Source organism: Hemitrygon akajei, chromosome 20, assembly GCF_048418815.1.
Source record: "Hemitrygon akajei chromosome 20, sHemAka1.3, whole genome shotgun sequence".
Taxonomy (NCBI): Eukaryota; Metazoa; Chordata; class Chondrichthyes; order Myliobatiformes; family Dasyatidae; genus Hemitrygon; species Hemitrygon akajei.
The window spans coordinates 12,635,962-12,661,034 of NC_133143.1; the positions used below are offsets into that span (position 1 = coordinate 12,635,962).

The following is a 25,073-nucleotide window of genomic DNA, read 5'->3' on the forward strand; positions in this document are numbered from 1 at the left end:
CTTGTAAAGACTTAAGATGAGAGGCAGAATGTTTAAAGGAGCTGTGCAAGTTAAGAGTCTGCACAGAGTGGTCGGTGCCAAGGGTAATGGTGGAAGCATGTACATGTTTATATGCAGGGTATGGATTATATGTGGAGGTGGGAGGAGGATAGGTTTAGCTTAAATTGGCACCATGGTTGTTACAGACATGGGGGCTGCTGTGCCTGTTCCTGTGTTGTACTGTTCTAAGTTTATTGAATTCAGAACCTGAATCCAAAAATGTGCAAATGAGGGCTCAGTTTCAACCACTGCAAACAGACCTGGCTGTAGGACTTTGCTCTTTAAATCTCCAGAGAGAGGATGCTGAATGTGCAGAGACTGCCACAGATTCAGTAAGGATAAGGAAAACAAGACTCAAGCAATGAAGGAGAAATTGAGGAACTGCATTTTCTGGAGTGGTCATTGTGTTGTCTGATCACAAGGTGTGGACAATCAAACAACACTTAGCAACATTCAATGGGCTTCTCCAGAACAAGTCTTGTTCAGGCCTCACAGTCTTGGTCCAAACAATGGTTCAAGTTCCAGAACTGAAAGTGAGCTCCCTTGCCAATTGACTGAGTGTGGTAGTGAGTTGCCCTTGTAAAAAGAAACTCCATGGGCAGTAAGGGAAAGTACTCCAAGTTTGGAACCTAACCACACACATACAAAGGTGGTCTTGGTTGTCAGAGATTATCAATAACTATAACCACCAGGGTTTCAGTATGGAAAAGTATTTAACTGGGGGAAGGTGAATTATGATGCTTTTGGGCTGGAGCTTGGGACTATAAATTGGGAACAGATGTACTCATGAATATGTTCAACAATAACATAGAGGTTGCTTACAGTGCACTTGCATGGGGTTTTGGACAGATCTGTCCCGTTGAGACAGAGAAAGAATGGCAGGATGAAAGAATCATGTTGACAAGAGATGTGGAACATCTAGCCAATAGGAAAGAGGAAGAATATTTAAGGTTTAGGAAGCAAAGATCAGATAGGGCTCTGGAGAGTTTTGAGGTAGCCCGGATGGACCTCAAGAAGGAATTTAGGAACTTAGGGGAGCTAGAAGGGAACATGAGAAGGCCTTGGTGAGTAGAATTAAGGAGATCCCTATGCATTCTACATGTACGTGAAGAACAGGAGGATGACTAGAGTGAGGGTAGAACCAATCATGGAAAAAAGAGAAAATTTATTTGGGAGTCTGAAAAGGTAGCAGAGGCCCTTAATGAATAATTTGCTTCAGTATTCACCAGTGAGAGGGTCCTAGGCAAATGTGAAGACAGTGGAGAATGTGTTAATATGCTGGAATATGTTGACATTAAGATGGAGAATGTCAGAATCAGGTTTAGTATCACCAGGTGATCCAAGGCCGGGTGGAGATACAGTGAGATCACATCTGCTGTAGACCTATTGTGGTGATCAGCAAATTGCAATGGGTCCAGGTCCTCGCTGAGGCAGGAGATCAGTCTAGTCATGACCAACCTCTCAAAGCATCTCGTCACCGTAGATGTGAGTGCTACTGGACGATAGTCATTAAGGCATCTCACACTTCTGACTGTAGCATTGAGAGATTGAAAATGATTTTGAACACCTCTGCCAGTTGGTTGGCACAAGGTACCAGAGGCTTACCAGGAACCCCATCTTACCAGGAACCTGCTGCCTTGTGAGCAACCTCCCTCCTGAAAGGCAGCCTGACGTCGGCCCCTGTGACAGAGATCACAGGATCACCAGGTGCTGCAGGGATCCTCATTGCTGTAGTTTTATTCTTCCTTTCAAAACCGGCATAAAAGGCATTGAGCTTTTATGGACCTGGAGCCGGTAGCATCACTACCATTCATGATGTTGGGTTTGGGTTTGTAGGAAGTAATGGTCTGCAAACGCTACCAGAGTTGACGTGCATCCGATGTTGCATCCAACCTCTCTCAGAATTGTCTCTTTGTTCCTGAAATAGCCCCCCAAAAGTCATACCTGATTTTATTCTACAGGTCCTGGGTTACCAGACTTGAATGCCACAGATCTAGCTCTCAGCAGGCTACAAACCTCCTGGTTCATCCACGGCTTTTGATTTGGGTATGTACCGTATGTTCTCATAGGCACACACTTATCCACACAGATTTTAATGAAGTCGTTGACAGCTGTGCTGTACTCATTCAGACTTGAAGATGAATCCCTGAATACAGTCCAGTTTGCTGATTCAAACCAGTCCTGTAAGCACTCCTGTGCTTCCCTGCTCCACATCTTCTTGGTCCTCACTATTGATGCTGCAGTCTTCAGTCTCTGCCTATACTCAGGGAGTAGGAGTACAGCCAGGTGATCAGACTTTCCAAAGTGGACAGGGGATAGCACTCTTGCTGGTGGTGTAAAAGTGGTCAGTGTGTTGGTTCCTCTGGTACTACAAGTGATTTGTTGGTATAATTCTAGCGGAAAAAGTCCAGCCACTCACCAACCCCGCCTCCCGTATACTCAGGTGCTGTGGGAATCAAGTTAATGCCGCGTCGCACACACAATATCAAACTCACACCAGATACCGTTATGGAAAACACTTTAAAGATTTTACTAAAACTAAATGAGTACTAACCATACAGTATATATGAAGGAAAAGAAAATAAAGTAAAAGGCACCAAAACTTATCAAAGTTCAGTCAGTTTAGTGCACATCGTTGGAGCTCAACCATCAAACTATTCGGCCCTTCGTCACTTTCCTCCGACCTCCACGTCCTTGCACCTGGGACCACCCTTGGTGGTCGACCGAGCAGTACAGCACACGTCCACCTTCGGCGTCTTCTTCCCGACTCCCTGAAAAGACCGCGAAAACCCAGCTCCACTCAGCTCCCAGACCCACAAGACGAAATAACATTCCCCCATTGATTAACAAATGAATACAATCCCCGCAATTCTAAAGCTAAACAACTGTGAGAGAAATCACTTATCATAACAAAGAAGCATTCCTACTTTTAGCAAAACAAAGAAGCCATTTTGATTATGTTACGTTCCCCAGTAACTTACCAGCAAAGATAGATAGGTCCGCTGAAGCCTGATGCTACTATTTTCAAACGTTTTATTTATAAAGGGGCACAAACGTATGGTTAATACAAAACATTCAGATCATATACATCGTCAAAACTCAATCTAAAGCACAGGTGTAGTAATAATCAATCAAAAATGAGCTCTATTGTTGTCTAGGGGATACTGAGTCCAATTGGGTATAAGAGTCACTCAAAGTCTGCAGGCTTCCCTGTTTCGGGAACCACTGGCATTTCACGTGTTGGAGAGAGAGAAAAGGAACACTTGCCCGTCGTCCTTGCGAAGCAAATCCCTGCTGTTAGTTAAAGCGGTTTTTCCTTTTGGGTCCAACCACAGACTCCCGATCCGGAATCTAACACACGTGGCTTCCTTCAGAATGGCTTCCCGCTCCGATGGGAAGCACTATCGTGTCTTCTTCGTGTGTCTCCTTGGTGCGTCTGAGGCCCTGCCTTGGCAGTCCACCTTTTATCTGGACTGGCAGGGTTGTAGATGTCCATCAGGGTGGGGGTGAGGCAATCTTTCCCCCATCACCCATCTCACATTGCCCTTAGGGTTTGCACGTAGTCCAATTCCTTATTCCACAAAGGTGTCTCCCAAGACAATGGCTATGTCCAAGGCTTTTGTCTTGCTGAGCGGCCAGCCCACATTCCAAACCGTAAGGCTCTCTCTCTTGCGATTCTCACAAAGGAGGGGGCTGAGGTCATGACAATTAACATATGCAGTACATTGTACATACCGTAGATTCCGGATTTTAAGCCGCTACTTTTTTCCCACATTTTGAACAGCTTTGAACACTGCGGCCTTTAATACGGTGCGGCTAATGCGTGTTTTTTTTTCATGCCGCCAAAAACATTTTGTCTCGTAACAGTAGACCAATAAAATTGATGAGTAGTTCACAGAGGTCCAATGAAATTGTACGATAAATCAAGCGCACTTTCACAATTAAATTATTGTAAATCAGTCATTTGTACTCACCCTCATCAACATGGAAAACACTCGAAGAAAAGCATTGTGCTGCCTTTATGGCAGTTATTTAGTTTATAATATTTTCGCTTAGTAATTCATTTGTTAGTTAAAGTTAGAACTGTTTTAACTATATTTGTTTTCTGTACTACATCCCGGGATGCTATGATGTCACACCCGGTTTCGCCGCGTCTTGTGGGAAAAATGCCGGTTTGCGATAAACGGGACGGCGGGGGTCGAGCGGCGGAGCGGCGGAGCCAAAACGCTGCTTTTAAGTTAAAGGCGATCAATAACTTTTCCTGGTAGGCTGCAGTATATATATTTTTTACCAGTCGTTAGGAGATATTGGAATGTTGTTCAGTAAAAAAGTATATGCAACGTATATTTAAAAGTAGCCGCGTTACAGGCACGGTTCGAAAAAAAGCATTTGCAATATGTATTTGTTTATGTTACCATATGGATTTAATTAAAAGTTAAAAAATCCTCACGTGTAATATCTTTCTGTGTAAATATCTCATATTACAACGTGGGACACCTGCGGCCGAAAATCCGGTGCGGCCTAAAATCCGGTGCGGCCTGTACAAGTACAAAATTGATTTTCTTTCTAAAATTAGAGCCAGCGGCTTTTAATCAGGTGCGCTCTGTAGTCCGGAATCTACGGTAATTATTTACAGACTTTTTCAATCTGGCCTGGTTAAAATCCAGAAGGTATCAGGATGTGCTGTTTCATGCCTGTTGATCAGATTGATCTGTTCATCTGGAGTCTGTTTGACATTAGCTTGAGGTAGAATATATACCACTACCAAAACGGCAGATAAAATGGCTTGATTGCGAGGTGTTCTAGGTCTGGTGAACAGGACTGGGGCGGCACCATCACGTTTGTACACCATGAGGAATTGATCACGAAGCAAACACCCCTCCTCCCACCCCCGTCTGCCCTCAGCTTTAAATGACACAGCAGTCCTATCTTGGCAGTGTATTCTGAATCGATCTGACATTCGAGAGGGTGCAGAGGAGGTTCACGAGAATGATCCCAGTAATGGAAGAGGAGTGTTTGATGGCTCTGGCCTGTATTCACTGAGATTTAGAAGAATGGGGGGGGGGGGGGGGATTTAATTGAAATCTACCTGATATTAAAAGTCCGAGGCAGAGTTGACATGGAGATGATGTTTCAAATAGTGGGAGAGTCCAGGACCAGCCTGAGAACAGAGATGAGGACGAATTTTTTCAGGCACAGTGTGGCATTATTGCTGCAGACAGGCCAATTCACTGGATATATGGTCTTCTGGTTTAAATAAATCATAGGAGCTGAATTAGGCCATTCAACCTATTGAGTCTGCTCTGCCATTCAATCATAGCTGATTTATTTTTCCTCTCAACCACATTCTCCCACCTTTTCTCCATAACCTGTGACACCCTTACTAATCAAGAACCTATTGACCTCTGCTTTAAATATATCCAAAGACATGGCCTCCACAGCCATCCATGGCAATGAATTCTGCTAGTTCACCACTCTCTGGCTAAAGAAATTCTTCCTTATCTCTGTTCTAAATGGACGTCACTCTATTCTGAGGCTGTGCCCTTTGGTCCTAGACTCCGCCACCATAGGAAACATCCTCTCCATGTCCATTCTATTTAGGCCTTTCAATAGTCAATAGGTTTCAATGAGATCCCGACCCCCACCGTAATTCTCCAGTAAGAACATGCCTAGCACATTTATTTTTCAACATAGTTCCCTCCTACATTTACACACTTAGTCCAGCAATCGTAGAGCATAGGGATCTTGAACCTCCAGAAAGTGTCCACAGCAAGGTTGATTGATAAGTTTGCGGCCTACGATAGGAGATGAGTTATTAACTTCAATCTTTCTGCATAATCACTCAAAGAGTTGAACTACATGTGCTTGTAACGAGAGCTGTATAATTTCCCAAGCAGGATGGTGACCATAAACGGGAAACAGTGTGATACACCCAGTCCAAACCCATCGTGTTACATCCTGGGGAAGTAGCTAGAGTGACGGGAAACTACAGAACCACAGACACCTTCAGCTGTCCACGCAAGTAGGATGACAGTGACTGTCAGAGAGAGAGGTTACTCTCAGATATGGGATGTTGATGGCACATCTTTCCCTGTGAGGGTGATTTCTAGTTTTCTTGTGAGAAAACTGGATGTCAGACAGGATTGGAAAAGTTAGCACCAAAGTCATTCAACTTTGGTGACTTCCTGGTACCTGAGGGATGGAAAAGGAGAGTGATGGAGAAGATACTGAAGCTCAAAGGTGTCTTTTCTACTGATAAATTTGCTACGGGTTGCTCCATTAGAGAGATGGAGAACACCCAGCTTAGAGAGAAGTCTCAACCGTTAGCACCGGTGGAGGTGGAAGATGTTCCGCTGCATCTGCTGAAACTGAAGGAAGCTAGAATTATCACTGAGTCGAGAAGTCCCTAGGTGTCACCCATAGTGGAGGTGAGGATGAAGAATGGGAAGGGACAAATGTGTGTTGATTATCAGACACTGAACAGGCATACAGACCCAGACCGATATGCTGTTCCACAGATTGAGGATGCTCTGGCCTGCCTGAGTGGAGCAAAATGGTTCAGTGCGTTGGATCTAAGGAGCGGGTATTATCATGAGTGAAGCTGACAAAGAGAAGATGACATTTATATGTCCACGTGGATTCTTTCATTTTGATAGAATACCCCAGAGCGTATCAGGAGCACTGGCTACTTTCCACAATGTCATGCTGTACTGCACACAGACACCAGCCATGAGGGATTAGAGGTCAAACACGAGGAAATCTGCAGATGCTGGAAATTCAGACAACACACACAAAATGCTGGTGGAACACAGCAGGCCAGTCAGCATCTATAAGGAGAAGCGCTGTCAATGTTTCGGGCCCAGACCCCTTGTCAGGACTAACTGAAAGGAAAGATAGTAAGAGATCTACTATCTTTCCTTTCAGTTCTGACGAAAGGTCTCGGCCCGAAACGTCGACAGTGCCTCTTCCTATAGATGCTGCCTGGCCTGCTGTGTTCCACCAGCATTTTGTGTGTGTTGTAGGGATTAGAGGTGTCCTATATCAAGACCAAGACTCCGAACTCCAGAACAGCCTGAGCTGTAATAGTGTCGTGCTAACCGCTATGCTACATGACACCCAATTACATACTGGCATTATGTGTTTTGACAATTTAATACTATTTTATCCTGAATTTCAATGGCACATTTTAAATTCAAAGATACAAAGTGCATTTATTATCAAAATATGAAAGCAGTATATAATCCTGAGGTTCATCTTCCCCACAGGCAGTGACCAAACAAAAAGGAACCATGGAACCAACCCGTTCAAAGAGAATCATCAAACCTCCCCCATGTGCAAAAAAAAGCAAAAACCCAGAATATAAAACAGAGAATCAAAAGGCACATTCAGTTCATTGTCTGAAAGCTGCCCTGATTCAAAAGTTGTAACAACAGCAAACAGAACTAGAACTAGAAAGTGAACACATCATAAAAACTGAATTAGAGTCCAAATCTACAATCTGTGTTGACTAAACCTTGTTCCAGCACCATCCACCAACAGCACTGAGGGTGAGAGGGCTCAGATCACTCGAACAAAACGCAGGGGGAAGTTGTATTATATTGACATAAGATGTAAAGAGCAGCATCTTGCTTGTTGCTAACGGACTCTTGGACCAATTACTTCTTTCACATCCTCCTCCTGGTGGCGCTGTCATGTTTTTGGACACTTAATTCACCTTGCTTGTTTATTCTGTTATTGTTACTCTAGCCTTTCTGCACTGCAATCTCTGCATCATTCTACTGTTTTGCACTTGTCATTGTATTTATTATCACCAAGAATACTGTTTACTCTGTAAGCTTCACACAAGCAAGGGATTTCATTGCTCCCTGGTGTATATGGCAATAAAATAAGTTCAGGTTCAAGTTTATTGTTGCCTGATTGCACATGTATAGAACCAAATGAAACAATGTTCATCTCACGAAACATACATCACATAAAACCAAAATATTAGCATAAATAAGTTAATAAAATAAAATCCAAAATGTATGCAGTGTGCAGCACAGGTAACAAGTAAACAGCTTGCTAGCCTAGTGATTAGATAATTTAATAATAGGTGAAGTTGTAATTTACAGCCAAACTATTGATGCTGAAAGAGTAAAATCCAAGTCATAGAACTACACAGCACAGAAACAGGATGTTCAGCCCACTGAGTCTAGAATAACCTGGAAAGATATAACCCTGCCTGTTTTTGGTCCAGCCTATACAAGCTATCCCAAGAAATTAATCACATGTGAGAATCTTTGCTGCATCTTTCCATAAGTGGTCAGCATGGTTTATGGTTCTTTGATTCCACTTGTCACTGTGGTTGGTTAACTGGTGATCTGTTCATTTGCAGGAGAGAACATGGCCGGAGCTGACGATGACCAAGATTTAACCTTCCCAACCATCACCTATACGGCAGAGTATTATGACTATGATGAAGAATCAAGTGGAATGTGCAGAAAATCAGAAGTCCGACAATTTGCCCAATATTTTCTTCCACCTTTCTACTTCTCTGTGTTTGTTTTAGGGTTTGTGGGGAACGTCTTGGTTGTTGTGTTGTATGCTTACTACAAGAGAATAAAAACCATGACAGACGTTTACCTCCTAAACCTCGCTATTGCTGACATCCTCTTCCTCTGCACTTTGCCATTTTGGGCACTGAATGCAATATCCGGATGGATCTTTGGAAACTTTATGTGCAAAACAGCTAACAGCATTTATAAGATCAACTTCTTCAGCTGCATCTTGTTGTTGTCTTGCATCAGCATTGACCGTTACATCGCTATTGTGAAAGCAGTGAAAGCTCGGGTTTCAAAGAAAAAAATGCTTCTTCAGAGCAAGTTAACCTCTCTAATTGTCTGGGTGATTGCTGTACTGTTGTCTCTGCCAGAGTTCTGCTTCAGCTTACAGGATGAAGTCCAGAGAAGCTGCTTTACAGTCTATCCAGAGAAGAACCTGAAAGCTACAGGGTTTGCAGTTCAGGTTGCTGCAGGATTTTTCCTGCCTTTTACTGTCATGACAGTTTGCTACTCCACGATTGTTTGGAAGCTTCTCCGGGCCAGAAACTTTCAAAAGCATCGAGCTATAAAAGTGATAGGGGCTGTGGTAGCTGTCTTTGTCCTCTCTCAGTTGCCATACAACAGCATCATGATCATGAAAGCCATGGATGCGATCAATATTACAATAACCGACTGCCAAACCCTCAAGAACCTGGACATTGCCACCCAGATTACACAGTGCATTGCTTTCCTGCACTCCTGTCTGAACCCACTGCTGTATGCATTTATAGGAGTCAAATTCCGAAAAGATTTGTTGAAAATCATGAAAGATATAGGCTGCGTCAGGACCTCAACCAAACCACAGCAGAACTCTTGTAAATTCTCTCCTGATTATTCAGAAAGTGAAATGACAGGGACATTTTCCTTATAAACCCAAGTTAACAGAGGTAGACCACAGAATGCTGTCGTCTAAATTACAAATACTTTATCAAGATAGAAAAACCTATAAAAAAATCTTGTTTATGCTTTTTCTACTTACAGCCCATTACACCACTGGCAGTTAGGGCAGCAATGAAGATTCTCCATCTCTGGTGATGTTCAGAGCTCCCTTCAACACGTCAGTAGCTTCCTCTCGGTTTTCATTGCTGTCAGTCATGCAAGACCCAGGTGGAGACTCAGGAACATTGTTGTACTCAGATGTGGAAGGATTCTTCATTACTGTTTCCATAACAATTTTGTTTTATCAGTCAGGGTTGTTAGCCCTGAGCTGAACCCCTGAACCTGGAGGACTGGTGGACCACTCTTAGTCTAGCCTCTACCCCTTGACCCATTTAGCAAGTTTGACCCTACCAAAAGCCAAAGCATAAAGCCCTGACTCTAGCCAACATAGCTCTCCGGGTCACTGAGGCACGCAAGCCTCCAAAGCTAACGACATGTTAGCTAAAGATGTGGCCCTCTTGGAGGTTTTTCTACTTCATGTTGGACTTATTTTTTGAGTTAAAATAACTTAATTTTGCTGTCATTAAAGGATGAGAGGAACTTGACATTAAAAGCGAAATGAGCCACAAAGGGCTTGCTGTTCAAATAGAAATATTAAAATAGGTAATGCAGTGGCGCCGTGCTTGAGTAATAAGCCAGTGATGTCACATTGTAACACAGGTTTACCTTCTCAGCCTGAAAAGTGTTGTTAGAAGGGATGAGGGAGCAACATTTTCACTTATACTCTCATGGCCTGGGTTCTGGAGTGCAGACACAGGGATGAGTCTCATCCCACCATGGCAACAGTGAAACGAAGACAGATTTCATCAATGAAGCTGGAATTCCATGTATATACTTATTATGACACAGAGTGGGACTGTTTGGCTTATTGACTTTGTGAAGGCTCAGTCTTATTGTAACAGTAACAGCGAATATTGTGTCAAATAATATTTATTTCTTATTGCCTGGTGGATTGGGAAAACCAGCATCCTGAAATAATGTGGCCCAGATATCTCTCCAGATCTAAAGTTATGTAGCTGGTCTTTATCCTTCCCCGGATAGACCTACCAGGACACATCCTGGAGCCTTAATCATTTGCACCTTGCAAATGAGTTAAAGGGCCATAGAACTGTAAAGTACATTGGAGGAATACAGGCAAAATTAAAGTATTAAAGAACCATGCACCATACCAGTGAGATACCATTGCGGCCATTCCTCCTGTACAACAATTTATTAGCATTATAGTGATTGCTTTACGAAGGATTTTGTTTCTGCGTTAGATCCTGAGTAAGAATTTGGGCTATTTTAATTCTCAGCAGTTTTCATGCATTTATCAATGAAATAGCTGCAGTATTTTTATTGGTTGGCTGAAAGGACATTTTTGCATATTTTGTTCCTGTCGATATTTATTGCATGGACTGCTGGGAAAGAGTTGAATAGGTGATATATGCAAAATGCCAAAATATGTGGCAGAATAAGGAGAAATTATTCCAATAAAAGGGATCAATCATTTAAAACCAGGGTATGTAGAAATTTCTTATTTGGAATTCTCTTCTCCAGAGAGTTGTGGAAGTGAGATCACTGGAGATATTTAAAGTGGAGGTGGATACGTTTTCAAGGGCTGAGGGGATCCGGCACTGAACCAGAATTAAGGCCTGGGGTAGATCACTTGTAATCTTACTGAAAGCTGAGGCAGGCCTGAGAGACTGAAGGTCAACTCCTGATCCTGGCTTTTTTTCTGTTCTTGTGTCAGACACTGAAGATTTAAATAATTAATTTTAACTAGTTATTTTACAGAAGATAGCAATTCATACAATTAGCATGATGTTGTTTTAATGCATTAAATAATCCTCTTTTATTGATTAAATGAACTTTGCTGTTTTATGTTACATTCTGTTCAATGTTTTGTTGCCTTTCTCTTATTTTTGTATTTGCTTTGAGAATAAAACTTTATGTTCTGTACCCTAAAGAATTTGATTGTTTTGCTTGAGCAGACTGGTTGTTGTGATGTACATTTTGTTCATGTGTATCTTGCTTAACTTAGATAAAACATTTATACTTGCAGTTCCACAGTTTTGTATGTTGAGTCCCTACTGATGGACCAATAGGTTGGTGAGGTGTTGCTGTTTTGGTTATGTATGTTGACCCAGGTTAAAGTTTTATTTACAATTCAGTTTTCTGAGATTTTGGAAGAAACTCAATAAACAATAGACAATAGGTGCAGAAGTAGACCATTCGGCCCTTCGAGCCAGCACCGCCATTCTGAGATCATGGCTGATCTTCTACTATCAATACCCGGTTCCTGCTTTGTCCCCATATCCCTTGATTCCCCTATCCATAAGATACCTATCTAGCTCCTTCTTGAAAGCATCCAGAGAATTGGCCTCCACTGCCTTCCGAGGCAGTGCATTCCAGACCCCCACAACTCTCTGGGAGAAGAAGTTTTTCCTTAACTCTGTCCTAAATGACCTACCCCTTATTCTCAAACTTATTTGCATATGATCAAATACACAACCTTCTCTGAACACATCACTTTAGACGAACAGCAAAGTAGAAAGATGTTTTAAATAAATTGCACTAAAAAAAACAACATAAAAGAGTAATCCATTGGTGTTCACTGTAGTCAGCAAAGGTTATACACGTAGCAATTTTTCAACTGTTACGAACCCCGTAACTAGGTGTCTTACCAGCAAAGATAGAGACTTCCGTTGGAGTCTGGTGATACTATTTTTAACAGTATTTATTAGTAAAAATACACAAAAATAATATCAATGCAAATATACAGATAATATACATCGTCAATACTAAACCTGAAAGTGCGGGTATAATAATAATCAATAAGAAATAAGCTCTATCGTTGTCTAGGGGATAATGAATTGTCTGATGGAAATACAAAGTTTGTTTCAGTTCACACAGGCTGCAGTGTTTGTTTGTCGCTGTGTTGCAATTGTTGGAGAGAGAGAGAGATAGAAGAATGGGAACAGTTACCGCTATTGTTTTTGCCGACCTTCCTTTATGATTTCGATCCGTCGGTGTCTCGTTGTTGTGGCCGTTCAAGTATAACCTCTCCTTTAGCTAAACCGTTCTTCCGTGATGAGCCCGCCACCCAGACAAGGGAGGACACACACGAGCTCTCACCGGCTTTCGCTATAAAACGCTGTCACTGGATTTCTAGCGTTTCTCCTGGTGCGTCTGAGGGGTGTTTCCCCAGACCCGACTTTTATCCTCACTCACGGGGTCTCAGATGTCAATCAGGTTGGGAAGATGCAATCCCTCAACCAGACCACTTTGGCTGCCCCCTAAGGGGTTTCAATGAATAGTACAGTACTCAATACACAATTCCTTCTCCAGGAGTCAATAGCAGTAATCAGTGGTTCCGTTCCGCTTTTGTTAGAAGACATTCCACTTTTTGTGTATTCCTGCGTTGTCAATAGCAACTGCCTTTGCTGTGATCCTGTGTCTCTCTCTCATTACTGACATGATGTGTATCTCTCTCATTTCCTAGGTATCAGACCCAAAATAATAGCGATCTTGCGATTCTCAAAAAGGAGAGGGCGACTTGGCACCCTTCGGCCCATCAGAGTTGCTCCACATTCATAACACAACGTAGTGCTGGGCTGATTCAGAAAGTTCAATATTACAGATGCTGGAATAAATTGGAAATGAAAGCAGAAAACGCTGAGGACCTTGGCAAGTCCAAGCTGAGAGAAGCAGAGTAATGAGAGGGAGTTCCCATTGAGACCTACCAGGCACTGAAAGGGCTGGACAGAGTGGATGTGGAAAGGATGTTTCCTTTAGTAGGAGATGCTAGATGCAAGGGCATAGCCTCAGAGTAAAGGGATGCCCCTTTAAAACTGAGATGAGGAGGAATTTCTTCAGCCAGATTCTAGTGAATCCAGACTGTGGAGGTCAAGTAATTCAGCGTATATAAGGTCTACTTTCCTCTTCTATTATATTCCTCCTTCTTCCTCCTATCACCTCCTACCTTCTTACTTCATCACCGACCGACCCACCTTCCCCCTGACTTGGTTTCCTCTGTCACCCACCAGTTTGTACTTCTTCCCTTCCTCCCCAGTCCCTTTGAAGGGTCTCAGCTCAAAAATGCTGACTGTTCACTCTTTTCCATAGATTCTGCCTGGCCTGCTGAGTTCCTTCAGCATTGCTGTGTGTTGCTTTGGATTTCCAGCAGCTGCACATTTTCTTGTGTATGAGTTACTAGTGTGTCATCTTGGCTAATAGAACTGCTGAAATTATTAATTGCTTTAATCACGTTTAGTGACAACTTTGGAGCATTATGAACACTGGAATCTCCCAGTGATGGCTCCTGATCCCCAGCTGTAAAACTGAGGCAACAGAATTCAGTCCCAAAGTGCTTGGGTGAAACATGCTGATGTAGACAGATGGCAAAAACATGGATTCTGGTTGCTTATGATTTGCAAAGCAGTGCTCATTTGTTGGAACCAAGCCTGGTTAACTTTACCTGGAAAATCACTATTGACAAAAGTGAGGATTCCATCCAGGACCAGAGTATGGGTGTCGAAAACACAGCCAGGACAGGTATCTGACAGGGGTTGAATTGGACCACAAGTGTTAAGCATCATTAACTTAATGACCTCAAAGTCGGTAAGAATAAGGTGCCAATATTTTTCTCCTCCAACTTGCCTCCATTTGTTTTTTTAAGTTTAAGATGAGTTGCTTTCCAAAGGACTACTTTTCCTTCCCATCTGCCCCCTTCCACCCCCAGCCCCCCACCTTTTAATCTGGCATCTCCGCCGTTCCTTCTCAGTCCTGATGAAGGGTCTCAGCCTGAAACATCGGCTGTTTACTCTACCATAGATGCTGCCTGACTTATGAGTTTCTCCAGCATTTTGTGTGTGTTGCTCTGGATTTCTAGCATCTGCAGATTTACTCGTGTTTGTCACTGGATTCTGAATTCCAGAGGAGTGAAAAATTGCAAATGTCTCTCTTTAAGAAGGTAGGGAGGCAAAAAACAGGAAATTATAGGCCAGTTATCCTGACTTCTGTGGTTGGGAAGATGTTGGAGTCCATTATTAAGAATGAGGTTTTGGAGTACATGATAAAGAGGCACATGATAAAGTACGCCAATGATAGTATGGTTTCCTTAAGGGAAATCTTGCCTGACATTGGAATTCTTTGAGGAAATGACAGACAGGCTAGACAAAGGAGAGTCAGTGGATGTTGTTTTCTTGGATTTTCAGAAGGCCTTTGACAGGGTGCCACAATGCAGCTGTTAAACAACATAAGAGACCATGGTATTACAGGAAAGATACTAACATGAATAGAAGATTGGTTAGAAGTGAAGAGTAGGAATAAAGAGGACCTTTTCTGGTTGGCTACTGGTGACTAGTGGTGTTCTACAAGGGTCAGTGTGAGACAGATACTTTCCACATTATATGTCAATGTCAGAATTGATTACTTTGTGGCAAAGTTTGCAGACAATACAAAGATAGGTGGAAGGGCAGATAGCGTTGCAGAAAAGGGAGTCTGAAAAGGACTTAAACTAGGAGAATAGGCAAAGAAGTGACAAATGGAATATTGTGTAGGGAAGTGTACAGTCATGTACTTTGGTAGAAGGAATAAAGGCATAGACACAGAACAAATTCAGAAATGATGGGTGCAAAGGGACTTTGGTGTCCTTGTGCAAGATTCCTTGAGGGTTAATTTGCAGGTTGAGGTGGTGATGAGGAAGGCAAATGCAATGTTAGCATTCATTTTGAGAGGACTAGAATATTAAAAACATGGATGTCACAATGATCAGACCAGACTTGGAGTATTTTGAGCAGTTTTGGGCCCCAGATCTAAGAAAAGTTGTGCTGGTATTAGAGGGTGTTCAGAAGAGGTTCACAATAATAAGTTTGTAAATGAAAGGGTTAACATATGAGAAGCATTTGGTGGCTCTGGGATATACTCACTGGTGTTTAGAAGACTGAGAGGAGATCTCATTAAAACCTATCAAACATCAAAAGGCCTAGGTAGAGTGGATGTGAAAAGAATGTTTTGTATAGTAGGAGAGTCTAGGACCAGAGGGCACAGCCTCAGAATAGGGGTACATCCTTTTAGAACAGAGATAAGGAGAAATTTCTTTAACCAAAGGGCGGTGAACCTGTGGAGATCAGATCATTAGGTGTACTTAAAGTGGTGGTTGATAGGTTCTTGATTAATCAGGGTGTCAAAGATTACGGGGGTGGGAGGGGGAGGGAGGCAGCAGAACGGAGTTGAGAGGGATGGTAAATCAGCCATGATGGAATGGCAGAACAAGCTTGATGGACCAAATGGCCTAATTTTACTCCTCTGTCTCTTGGACAAGTGTGAAACAAACCTAGCCCTTCTAGCGCCTTGTCTCTGAAGAGAATAGAGAATGTACTTTGTGGAGAAGCCACAACACTGTTAGAGTGAGATTGGAAAGTGGGATGTTTTCCACGTTTTTCCCTGTCACCAGTTGACACCTCTTCATCTGAGGTTCTGGATGGTGATTTGCATATATTGTGATTATTGTTTGGACTGTCCAAGTGAAATCAATTCTATTTTTAGGATTTCTCAGACTGCAGACACACCTCACAAATGGCAACTGTTGGAGAAGCATAGTCTGGTTGTTCGTTGTAAAGTGTGAAGGGTTTTTACACAGCCTCCATTTGTATGAACTGATATCAAAGTAACCAGATGAAAGGTTAAACAAAGGAATCAATCCTGAGTCAGATTTCCTATCTTCTTAGGTGTCAGTGACACAGTGACTGGAATATCTCTGGATGGACATACAAGGTGGAGTCTGTTACCTTTCACTAGACTCAGACCTTTACCAACACTGGAGGGATAGCCTTACAGCTGGAGGGTTGATTTGGATAGACTGGATATAGAGAGGATGTTTCCATTTGTTGGAGAGTCTAGGATCCAAGGGCATGACTTCCGAATGAAGGGATGTCCCTTTAGAAGTGAGATGAGGAATTGCTTCAACTAGAGGATGGCGAATCTATGAATTGTTGCTACAGAGGGCAGTGGAGGTCAAGTCATAGGATAGATTTAAAGAAGATAATGATAGGTTCTTGATGGGCAAGGGGGTTAGAGTTATGGGGAGAAAGCATAAGACATAGGAGTAGAATTAGGGTTAAAGGCAAAATGAATAAGAATAAGGAACCTTGGTTCTCGAGGGATATTGGAATTCTGATAAAGAAGAAGAGAGAGATGTATAACATGTATAGGCAACAGGGAGGAAATAAGATGCTTGAGGAGTATAAAAAGAGTAAGAAAATACTTAAGAAATCAGGAGGGCTAAAAGAAGACATGAGGTTGTTTTGGCAGTCAGGGTGAAGGATAATCCTAAGAGCTTCTACAGGTATGTAAAGAACAAAAGGATAGTGAGGGATAAAATTGGTCCTCTTGAAGATCAGAGTGGTCGGCTATGTATGGAACCAAAAGAAATGGAAGAGATACTAAATGGGTTTTTTGCATCTGTGTTTACTAAGGAAACTGGAATGGAGTCTATGGAAACAAGGCAAACAAGTAGGGAGGTCATGGAACTTATACAGATTGAAGAGGAGGAGGTGCTTGCTGTCTTGAGGCAAATCAGAGTAGATAAATCCCCTGGACCTGACAGGGTATTCCCTCGGACCTTGAAGACTAGTGTTGAAATTGCAAGGGCCCTGGCAGAAATATTTAAAATGTCGTTATCCATGGGTCAGGTGCCGGAGGATTGGAGGATAGCTCATGTAGTTCCGTGGTTTAAAATTGGCTCAAAAAGTAAGCCGGGAAATTTTAGGCTGGCAAGTTTGATATTGGTAGTAGGTAAATTATTGGAAGGAATACTAAGAGATAGGATCTACAAGTATTTGGATAGACAGGGACGTATTAGAAAAAGTCAGCATGGCTTTGTGCGTGGTAGGTCATGTTTAACCAATCTATTAGAGTTTTTCAAGGAAGTTACCAGGAAAGCGGATGAAGGGAAGGCAGTGGATGTTGTCTACATGGACTTCAGTGAGGCCTTTGACAAGGTCCTGCATGGGAGGTTAGTTAGGAAGATTCAGTCGCTAGGTATAGATGGAGAGGTAGTAAATTGGATTAGACATTGGCTCAATGGAAGAAGCCAGAGAGTGGTAGTGGAGGATTGCTACTCTGAGTGGAGGCCTGTGACTAGTGGTGTGCCACAGGGATCAGTAATGGGTCCACTGTTATTTGTCATCTATACCAATGATCTGGATGATAATGTGGAAAATTGGATCAGTAAATTTGCTGATAATACAAAGATTGGAGGTGTAGTGGACAGTGAGGAAGGTTTTCAAAGCTTGCAGAGGGATTTGGACCAGTTGGAGGAATGGGCTGAAAAATGGCAGATGGAGTTTAATGTGGACAAGTGTGAGGTATTGTACTTCGGAAGGTCAAACCAAGGTAGAACATACAAGGTAAATGGTAGGACACTGAGGAGTGCAGTAGAACAGAGGGATCTGGGAGTACATAATTCCCTAAAAGTGGCGTCACAAGAAGATAGGGTTGTAAAGAGAGCTTTTGGTACATTGACCTTTATAAATCAAAGTATTGAGTATAAGAGCTGAAATGTAATGGTGAGGTTGTATAATACATTGATGAGACTGAATTTGGAGTATAGTGTGCAGTTTTGGTCACCTAATTACAGGAAGGATATTAGTAAGGTTAAACGAGTGCAGAGAAGGTTTACAAGGATGTTGCTGGGACTTGAGAAACTGAGTTACAGAGAAAGGTTGAATAGGTCAGGACTTTATTCCCTGGAGCGTAGAAGAATGAGGGGTGATTTGATAGAGGTGTATAAAATTATGATGGGTATGGATAGAATGAATGGAAGCAGGCTTTTTCCACTGAGGCTAGGGGAGAGAAAAACCAGAGGTCATGGGTTAAGGGTAAAGGGGGAAAAGTTTAAAGGGAACTTTGGGGGGGGGGGCTTCTTCACGCAGAGGGTGGTGGGAGTGTGGAATGAGCTGCCAGATGAAGTGGTAAATGCGGGCTCACTTTTGATATTTAAGAAAAACTTGGACAGGTACATGGATGAGAGGGGTATGGAGGGATATGGTCCAGGAGCAGGTCAGTGGGACTAGGCAGAAAAATGGTTCGGCACAGCCAAGAAGGGCCAAAAGGCCTGTTTCTGTGCTGTAATGTTCTATGATTCTAATTAGGCCATTTGGCCCATTGAGTCTGCTCTGCCATTCAATCATGGATAATCCTTTTCTCCCCTCCTCAACCCCACTGCATCTCTGTTTTAAATGGAATCCCTTCTATCCTGAGGCTATGCCCTCTTGTGCTATACTTACCCACCACAGGAAACATTCTTTCTACATTTACCCTGTCTAGGCCTTTTAACATTTGAAAGGTTTCACTGAGATTCCCCCTCGTCCTTCTAAATTCTAGCGAGTACAGACCCAGAGCCATCAAACATTCCTCATATGATAACCCTTTAATTCCTGGAATCATCCTTGTGAATTCCTCTGGACTCTCTCCAATGCCAGCATATTTTCTCTTAGATGAGGAGACCAAAACTGTACACAATACTCAAGGTGAGGCCTCAGCAGTGTCTTATAAAGCCTCAGCAACACAGCTCTGCACTTGTATTCTAGACCTCTTAACCCCCTTGCCAACCAATGATCATCCTCTCTACCCAGGCCAACCCTCCAGCTGAGTTCAGGGTTGAAAAAGAATAATTCACAACAGAGCAGATTTGATGGGCAGAGATGCCCAACTCCACTCGTACATCTTGTGATCTTATGATTCTTTGGTGGTTGTGGTGGTGGGAGAAGGAATGCTAGTTCTTCACAAGGGTAGTGACAGGTATTGAGGATGCAAGGACAGGCTGCTGAATTCAACCCAAACTCCCTTTCCACACCAGAAACAGACACACAGCTTTTGACCTCTTCCTGGACAGTGGAGGGGACTGCTTCCATCTCTGCTTCAACTCTCATGTCCCCATTGAGCTTGCTCCTACTGGACAGCAGGCTAGCTGAGGAATAGGTTCACAACTGGTGTTCTCTATCTTGCAACAGTGGCTGAGATCTTGGTCCTGTCAGTCCTGTTGGCTCCATGAGTGTTGGCAGGCAGTTGTCCACCACATCCTTTCCAGAAAAGCTGTGTGGATTCCCCATACCCTTTGGTACCCTACACAGCATCAATAGCTTTATGGCCACTGACGTTTATAGAAAGCTTGCAGTTGAGCTCTTTTCCCCACGTTTCTCCTGGCTGCAGTCCACACCAGCCAGTAACTCAGTACATACAGGTCTGGGCTTCAGTTAACTTCTGTCATTAGCCGAATGCCAATGTCTGAGCAGAGACCGCGCGTTTCAGGCAGAACCCTGTCCTCTTCAGTTTCTGCCAGTTGATCAGCAGGTGAAGGTGAGGTTTCTTGGGTAACAAACTAAAGTGCATACAATGCATGAAGAGATCTCATTGAGACTGGCTGTGGATGAGGGTGGAAAGACAGTTACTTAAGAACACTAATCTTCAAGACTCTCCTTTCCATTGTTGGCCTCTGGCTGTATATACACTGTGGGCAAGTAATGAGAAGAAATGGTTATAGACATTGCTGATGGATGAGTGTTGGAAAGGAACTATTTGTGTGTGGTTGCTGGCAGCTGAAATTAATTAAATTAATTGACAAGGTTGAATGTTGAACTGATGTTTCCACTGACTGGCTTCTCTAGAACCAGGGATCACAGTTTCAAAATAAGGATTGGTCATTTGGGACAGATGAAAAGGAATTTCTTCACCCAGACAGTCATGAAACTTTGGAAATCTTTTCCCAAGAGAACAGTGGAGACTCAACTGCTGAGTTTATTCCAACACAGCGAGATTGACTTAAGATGTAAAAATCCTTCAGTCAGGTTAATGCAGAAATGATACGCTGCTGAACAATAGTGCAGGCACAAAGGCAGACTGGAGTCATAGAGCAATGAGTAGATAGAGGCCATTCAGCCCAGCTAGTCCATGCTGACAGCAGTGCACACTCAGCTAATCCTAGTTTTATGCATTCAGTACGTTTGTCTCCAATACCTGCTTGCTCTGTGTATCTATCCAAGTGCTTCTTAAAAGATATATACTATTGTATCCACCTCAACCACTTCCTCTGGCAGCTTATTCTTTGCATTTACCAGTCTCTGAATGAAAACATTACCCTCAGGTCTCTTAAAATCTCCCCTTCTTACCATAAACCTATGCCCCCTAGTTCTAAACTCCTGTACCCTGGGGAAAAGCCTGTTACCATCCACCTTATCTATGCCACTCATAATTTTAGACAGCTCTCTAAGGTTGCTCCTTCATTTCAAGGAATAAAGTCCAAGCCTGGCCAACTGAAGCCTTCTAGTCCAAGCAAGAACCACATAAATCTTCTCTGCATTCTTTCCAGTTTAACCATGTCTTTCCATAACAGGAAACAGTATGCAGTGCTCTACAGAGCAGCCTCACCAATGACCTGTTCCTACTCCTATCCCTAGATTTTGAACATATTCTGGTTCTGCGACCAGGAATTCAGGGCACCTGGCCTTCTTGCTTGTCCAATCATACACACAGTCCTCTGTACCATTGACAGGATCTACAGGATGTGCTGCCACAAGACAGCACCTTTCATCAATACCCTCCACCACCTGGGTCATATTCTCTTCTCACTGCTATTGCCAGGAAGTTCATTCAAAGCTTAGGGTCCCACACCACCACTTTCAGAAATAACCATTTTCCAATGACCATCATGTTCCTGAATCAACCTACACAACCCTAATTCCACCCTGGCAATGAAGTGCCATAGCCACCATTTGCTGCACCATGGACATGTCCCTCATTGTGCTTTGATTTGCATTGATGCCTTGATTAGTAGTTTTTTTTCTCCCCTGACTATCTTGTATAATTTATGTTCTGTGTGTTTTCTGAACCTACATACCTGTAAGCAAGTTTTATTGTTCCAGTACCTGTGCACATGACAATTAAACTTGACTTGTCTGGCGTTTCAGTGGACCTAGAGGAAGTCCCTGGGTGCTGAACACAAACTACCCTCTCTCCTGCTCCGTGCATGATTTTCTTGTGTTAGTAACATGGTGGGGTGGAGGGGTGGAAAGAGGTAGAAATTGGAGCCATTTTCCTTGGCATTGCCATCTCAGTGTAGAGTATCCTTCACAAGCGAACTCTACCTCTTGGTAGATATTCAAGCTCAAATAACCAGGAATTAATTGAGGAAAACCTTGATTAGGACTCCCATACTGTTAAAGGTCCAGATGGGTTAGAGTTTGTAAAATGTGTTCAGGAAAGTTTTCTAAATCAATATATAGATGTACCGACTAGAGAGGAGCAATATTAGATCTCCTATTAGGAAACGAGTTAGGACAGGTGACGGAAGTGTGTGTAGGGGAACACTTTGGTTCCAGTGATTTCATTAGTTTCAACTTGATCATGGATAAAGATAGATCTGGTCCTCGGGTTGAGGTTCCAAACTGGAAAAAGGCCAAATTTGAAGAAATGAGAAAGGATCTAGAAAGCATGGATTGCAGCAGGTTGTTCTCTGGCAAGGATGTGATTGGTAAGTGGGAGGACTTCAAAGGAGAAATTTTGAGAGTGCAGAGTTTGTATGTTCCCGTCAGGATTAAAGGCAAAGTGAATAAGAATAAGGAACCTTGGTTCTCCAGGGATATTGGAACTCTGATAAAGAAGAGAGAGATGTATGACGTATAGGAAACAGGGAGCAAATAAGGTGCTTGAGGAGTATAAAAAGTGCAAAAAAAAACTTAAGAAGGAAATCAGGAGGGCTAAAAGAAGACATGAGGTTGCTTTGGCAGTCAAGGTGAAGGATAATCCAAAGGGCTTCTACAGGTATATTAAGAGCAAAAGGATAGCAAGGGATAAAGTTGGTCCTCTTGAAGATCAGAGTTTGGCTATGTATGAAACCAAAAGAAATGGGGGTGATCTTAAATGGGTTTTTTGCATCTGTATTTACTAAGGAAACTGGCATGGAGTCAATGGAAATAAGGCAAACAAGTAGTGAGGTCATGGAACCTATTCAGATTGAAGAGGAGGAAGTGCTTGCTATCTTGAGGCAAATCAGAGTAGATAAATCCCCAGGACCTGACAGGGTATTCCCTCGGACCTTGAAGGAGACTCATGTTGAAATTGCAGGGGCCCTGGCAGATATATTTAAAATGCCAGTATCTACGAGTGAGGTGCTAGAGGATTGCTCATGTTGTTCCGTTGTTTAAAAAAGGCTCTAAAAATAATCTGGGAAGTTTGACATCGGTAGTAGGTAAATTATTGGAAAGAGGACTAAGAGGTAGGATCTACAAGTATTTAGATAGACCAGGACCTATTAGAGAGAGTCAACACAGCTTTGTGCATGGTAGGTCACGTTTAACAAATCTATTAGGGTTTTTCGAGGAGGTTACCAGGAAAGTGGACGGAGGGAAGGCAGTGGACTTCAGTGAGGCCTTTGACAAGGTCCCGCATGGGAGGTTAGTTAGGAAGATTCAGTCGCTAGGTATACATGGAGAGGTAGTAAATTGGATTAGACATTGGCTCAATGGGAGAAGTCAGAGAGTGGTAGTGGAGGATTGCTTCTCTGAGTGGAGGCTTGTGACTAGTGGTGTGCCACAGGGATCAGTGCTGGGTCCACTGTTATTTGTCATCTATATCAATGATTGGATGATAATGTGGTAAATTGGATCAGCAAATTTGTTGATGATACAAAGATTGGAGGTGCAGTGGATAGTGAGGAAGGTTTTCAAAGCTTGCAGAGGGAGTTGGACTAGCTGGAAAAATGGGTTGAAAAATGGCAGATGGAGTTTAATACAGACAAGTGTGAGGTATTGCACTTTGGAAGGACAAACCAAGGTAGAACATACAAGGTAAATGGTAGGGCACTGAGGAGTGCAGTAGAACAGAGGGATCTGGGAATACAGATACAAAATTCCCTAAAAGTGACATCACAGTTAGATAGGGTAGTAAAGAGAGCTTTTGGTACATTGGCCTTTATAAATCAAAAATTGACTATAAGAGTTGGAATGTTATGGTGAGGTTGTATAAGGCATTGGTGAGGCCAAATTTGGAGTTTTGATCACCAAATTACAGGAAGGATATTAATAAGGTTGAACGAGTGCAGAGAAGGTTTATAAGGATGTTGCCGGGACTTGAGAAACTGAGTTACAGAGAAATGTTGAAGAGATTAGGACTTTATTCCCTGGAGCACAGAAGAATGAGGGGAGATTTGATAGAGGTGTATAAAATATGATGGGTATAGATAGAGTGAATGCAAGCAGGCTTTTTCCACTGAGGTTAGGGGAGAAAAAAACCAGAGGACATGGGTTAAGGGTGAAGGGGGAAAGGTGTAAAGGGAACATTGGGGGGGGGGGGGCGCTTCTTCACACAGAATGGTGGGAGTGTGGAATGAGCTGCCAGATGAAGTGGTAAACATTTAAGAAAAACTTGGACAGGTACATGGATGAGAGGTGTATGGAGGGATATGGGCCAGGTACAGGTCAGTGGGACTAGGCAGAAAAATGGTTCGGCACAGCCAAGAAGGGCCAAAAGGCCTATTTCTTTGCTGTAATGTTCTGTGGTTCTAAAACTGATTTTTTTTTAAAACTTGATACAGAGTTAAGAGTTACTTTTGGATGTAGTTGAAAGAGAACTTGCATGAATATAGGGACACAGCAGGGAAGTGGAACTAAATTGTGCGGAAGGACCTTCACTCACAATCAGCCATTTTACTATCCTGGGAATGCAACCCAATTCTAGATTGGAAGAAAGCAGAATCTTGCTTAATTGGACTGAGAGCACCGTATGCTGGTAAACAAAGGTTGCTGCTGTGTATGGAAGATAGCCTGGAGATACCGTAAGTAATTCAAGAAGCAAATGTTACATGGGCCTTTATTTCAAAAAGGATTGAGTATGAAAATCTTGCTGTGACTAAACACAACATTGGGCAAACTGCATCTGTGGTATTGCATACTGTTTTGGTCTGCTTTGCAGTTTCAGCAAAGCTTCAATAAATTAATTGAAGGGGTTGACTTAGACTAAGATATAGGAGCAGATTTGGGTTTCTTGTTTTGTAACTGCCTATAAAGCAGACAAATCTCAAGGTTATATAACTTAGATATAGATTGAACTTTGGCCCATTGGGTCTGTCTCACTATTCAATCATTTTTTAACCCCATTCTCTTTCCATCAATTCCACGATTGATGAAGGCCAATACACCGTATGCCTTCCATTTTCCAGCTAATTCTCTCCAGATTTTACTACCTATCCACACCCATAACCTCTAACCCCCTTACCAATCAAGAACTTTTCAATGTCTGCCTTCAATACAACCAGACTTAGAAAGAAAGATTGAGCAGATTGGGCCTATACCCACTGGTATTTAGGAGGAGGAGGATGGCAGACCTTGGCATAGAAGCATCACAGGGTTGTGACTGGATTGATGTTGAGAGGATGCTTCCCTCAGCAGGATACCTAGCACAAGTGGGCATTGCTTCATCATAAAGATCATTGGCTTGAAACACTGACTTTCTGCAAATGTTGTCTGAACTACTAAA

At 42.7% G+C, this 25,073-nt stretch overlaps 1 protein-coding gene across 1 annotated transcript; it reads left to right on the forward strand.

The window, feature by feature from the left end:
• Window positions 1–4,152: 4,152 nt before the first annotated feature.
• On the forward strand, window positions 4,153–11,369 carry LOC140713947 (C-C chemokine receptor type 9-like). Its single transcript, XM_073024642.1, has 2 exons — window positions 4,153–4,303; window positions 8,414–11,369. The coding sequence occupies exon 2, from the start codon at window positions 8,422–8,424 to the stop codon at window positions 9,487–9,489; it is 1,068 nt and encodes a 355-aa protein (XP_072880743.1). The 5' UTR covers window positions 4,153–4,303; window positions 8,414–8,421; the 3' UTR covers window positions 9,490–11,369.
• The last annotated feature ends 13,704 nt before the right edge of the window (window positions 11,370–25,073 follow it).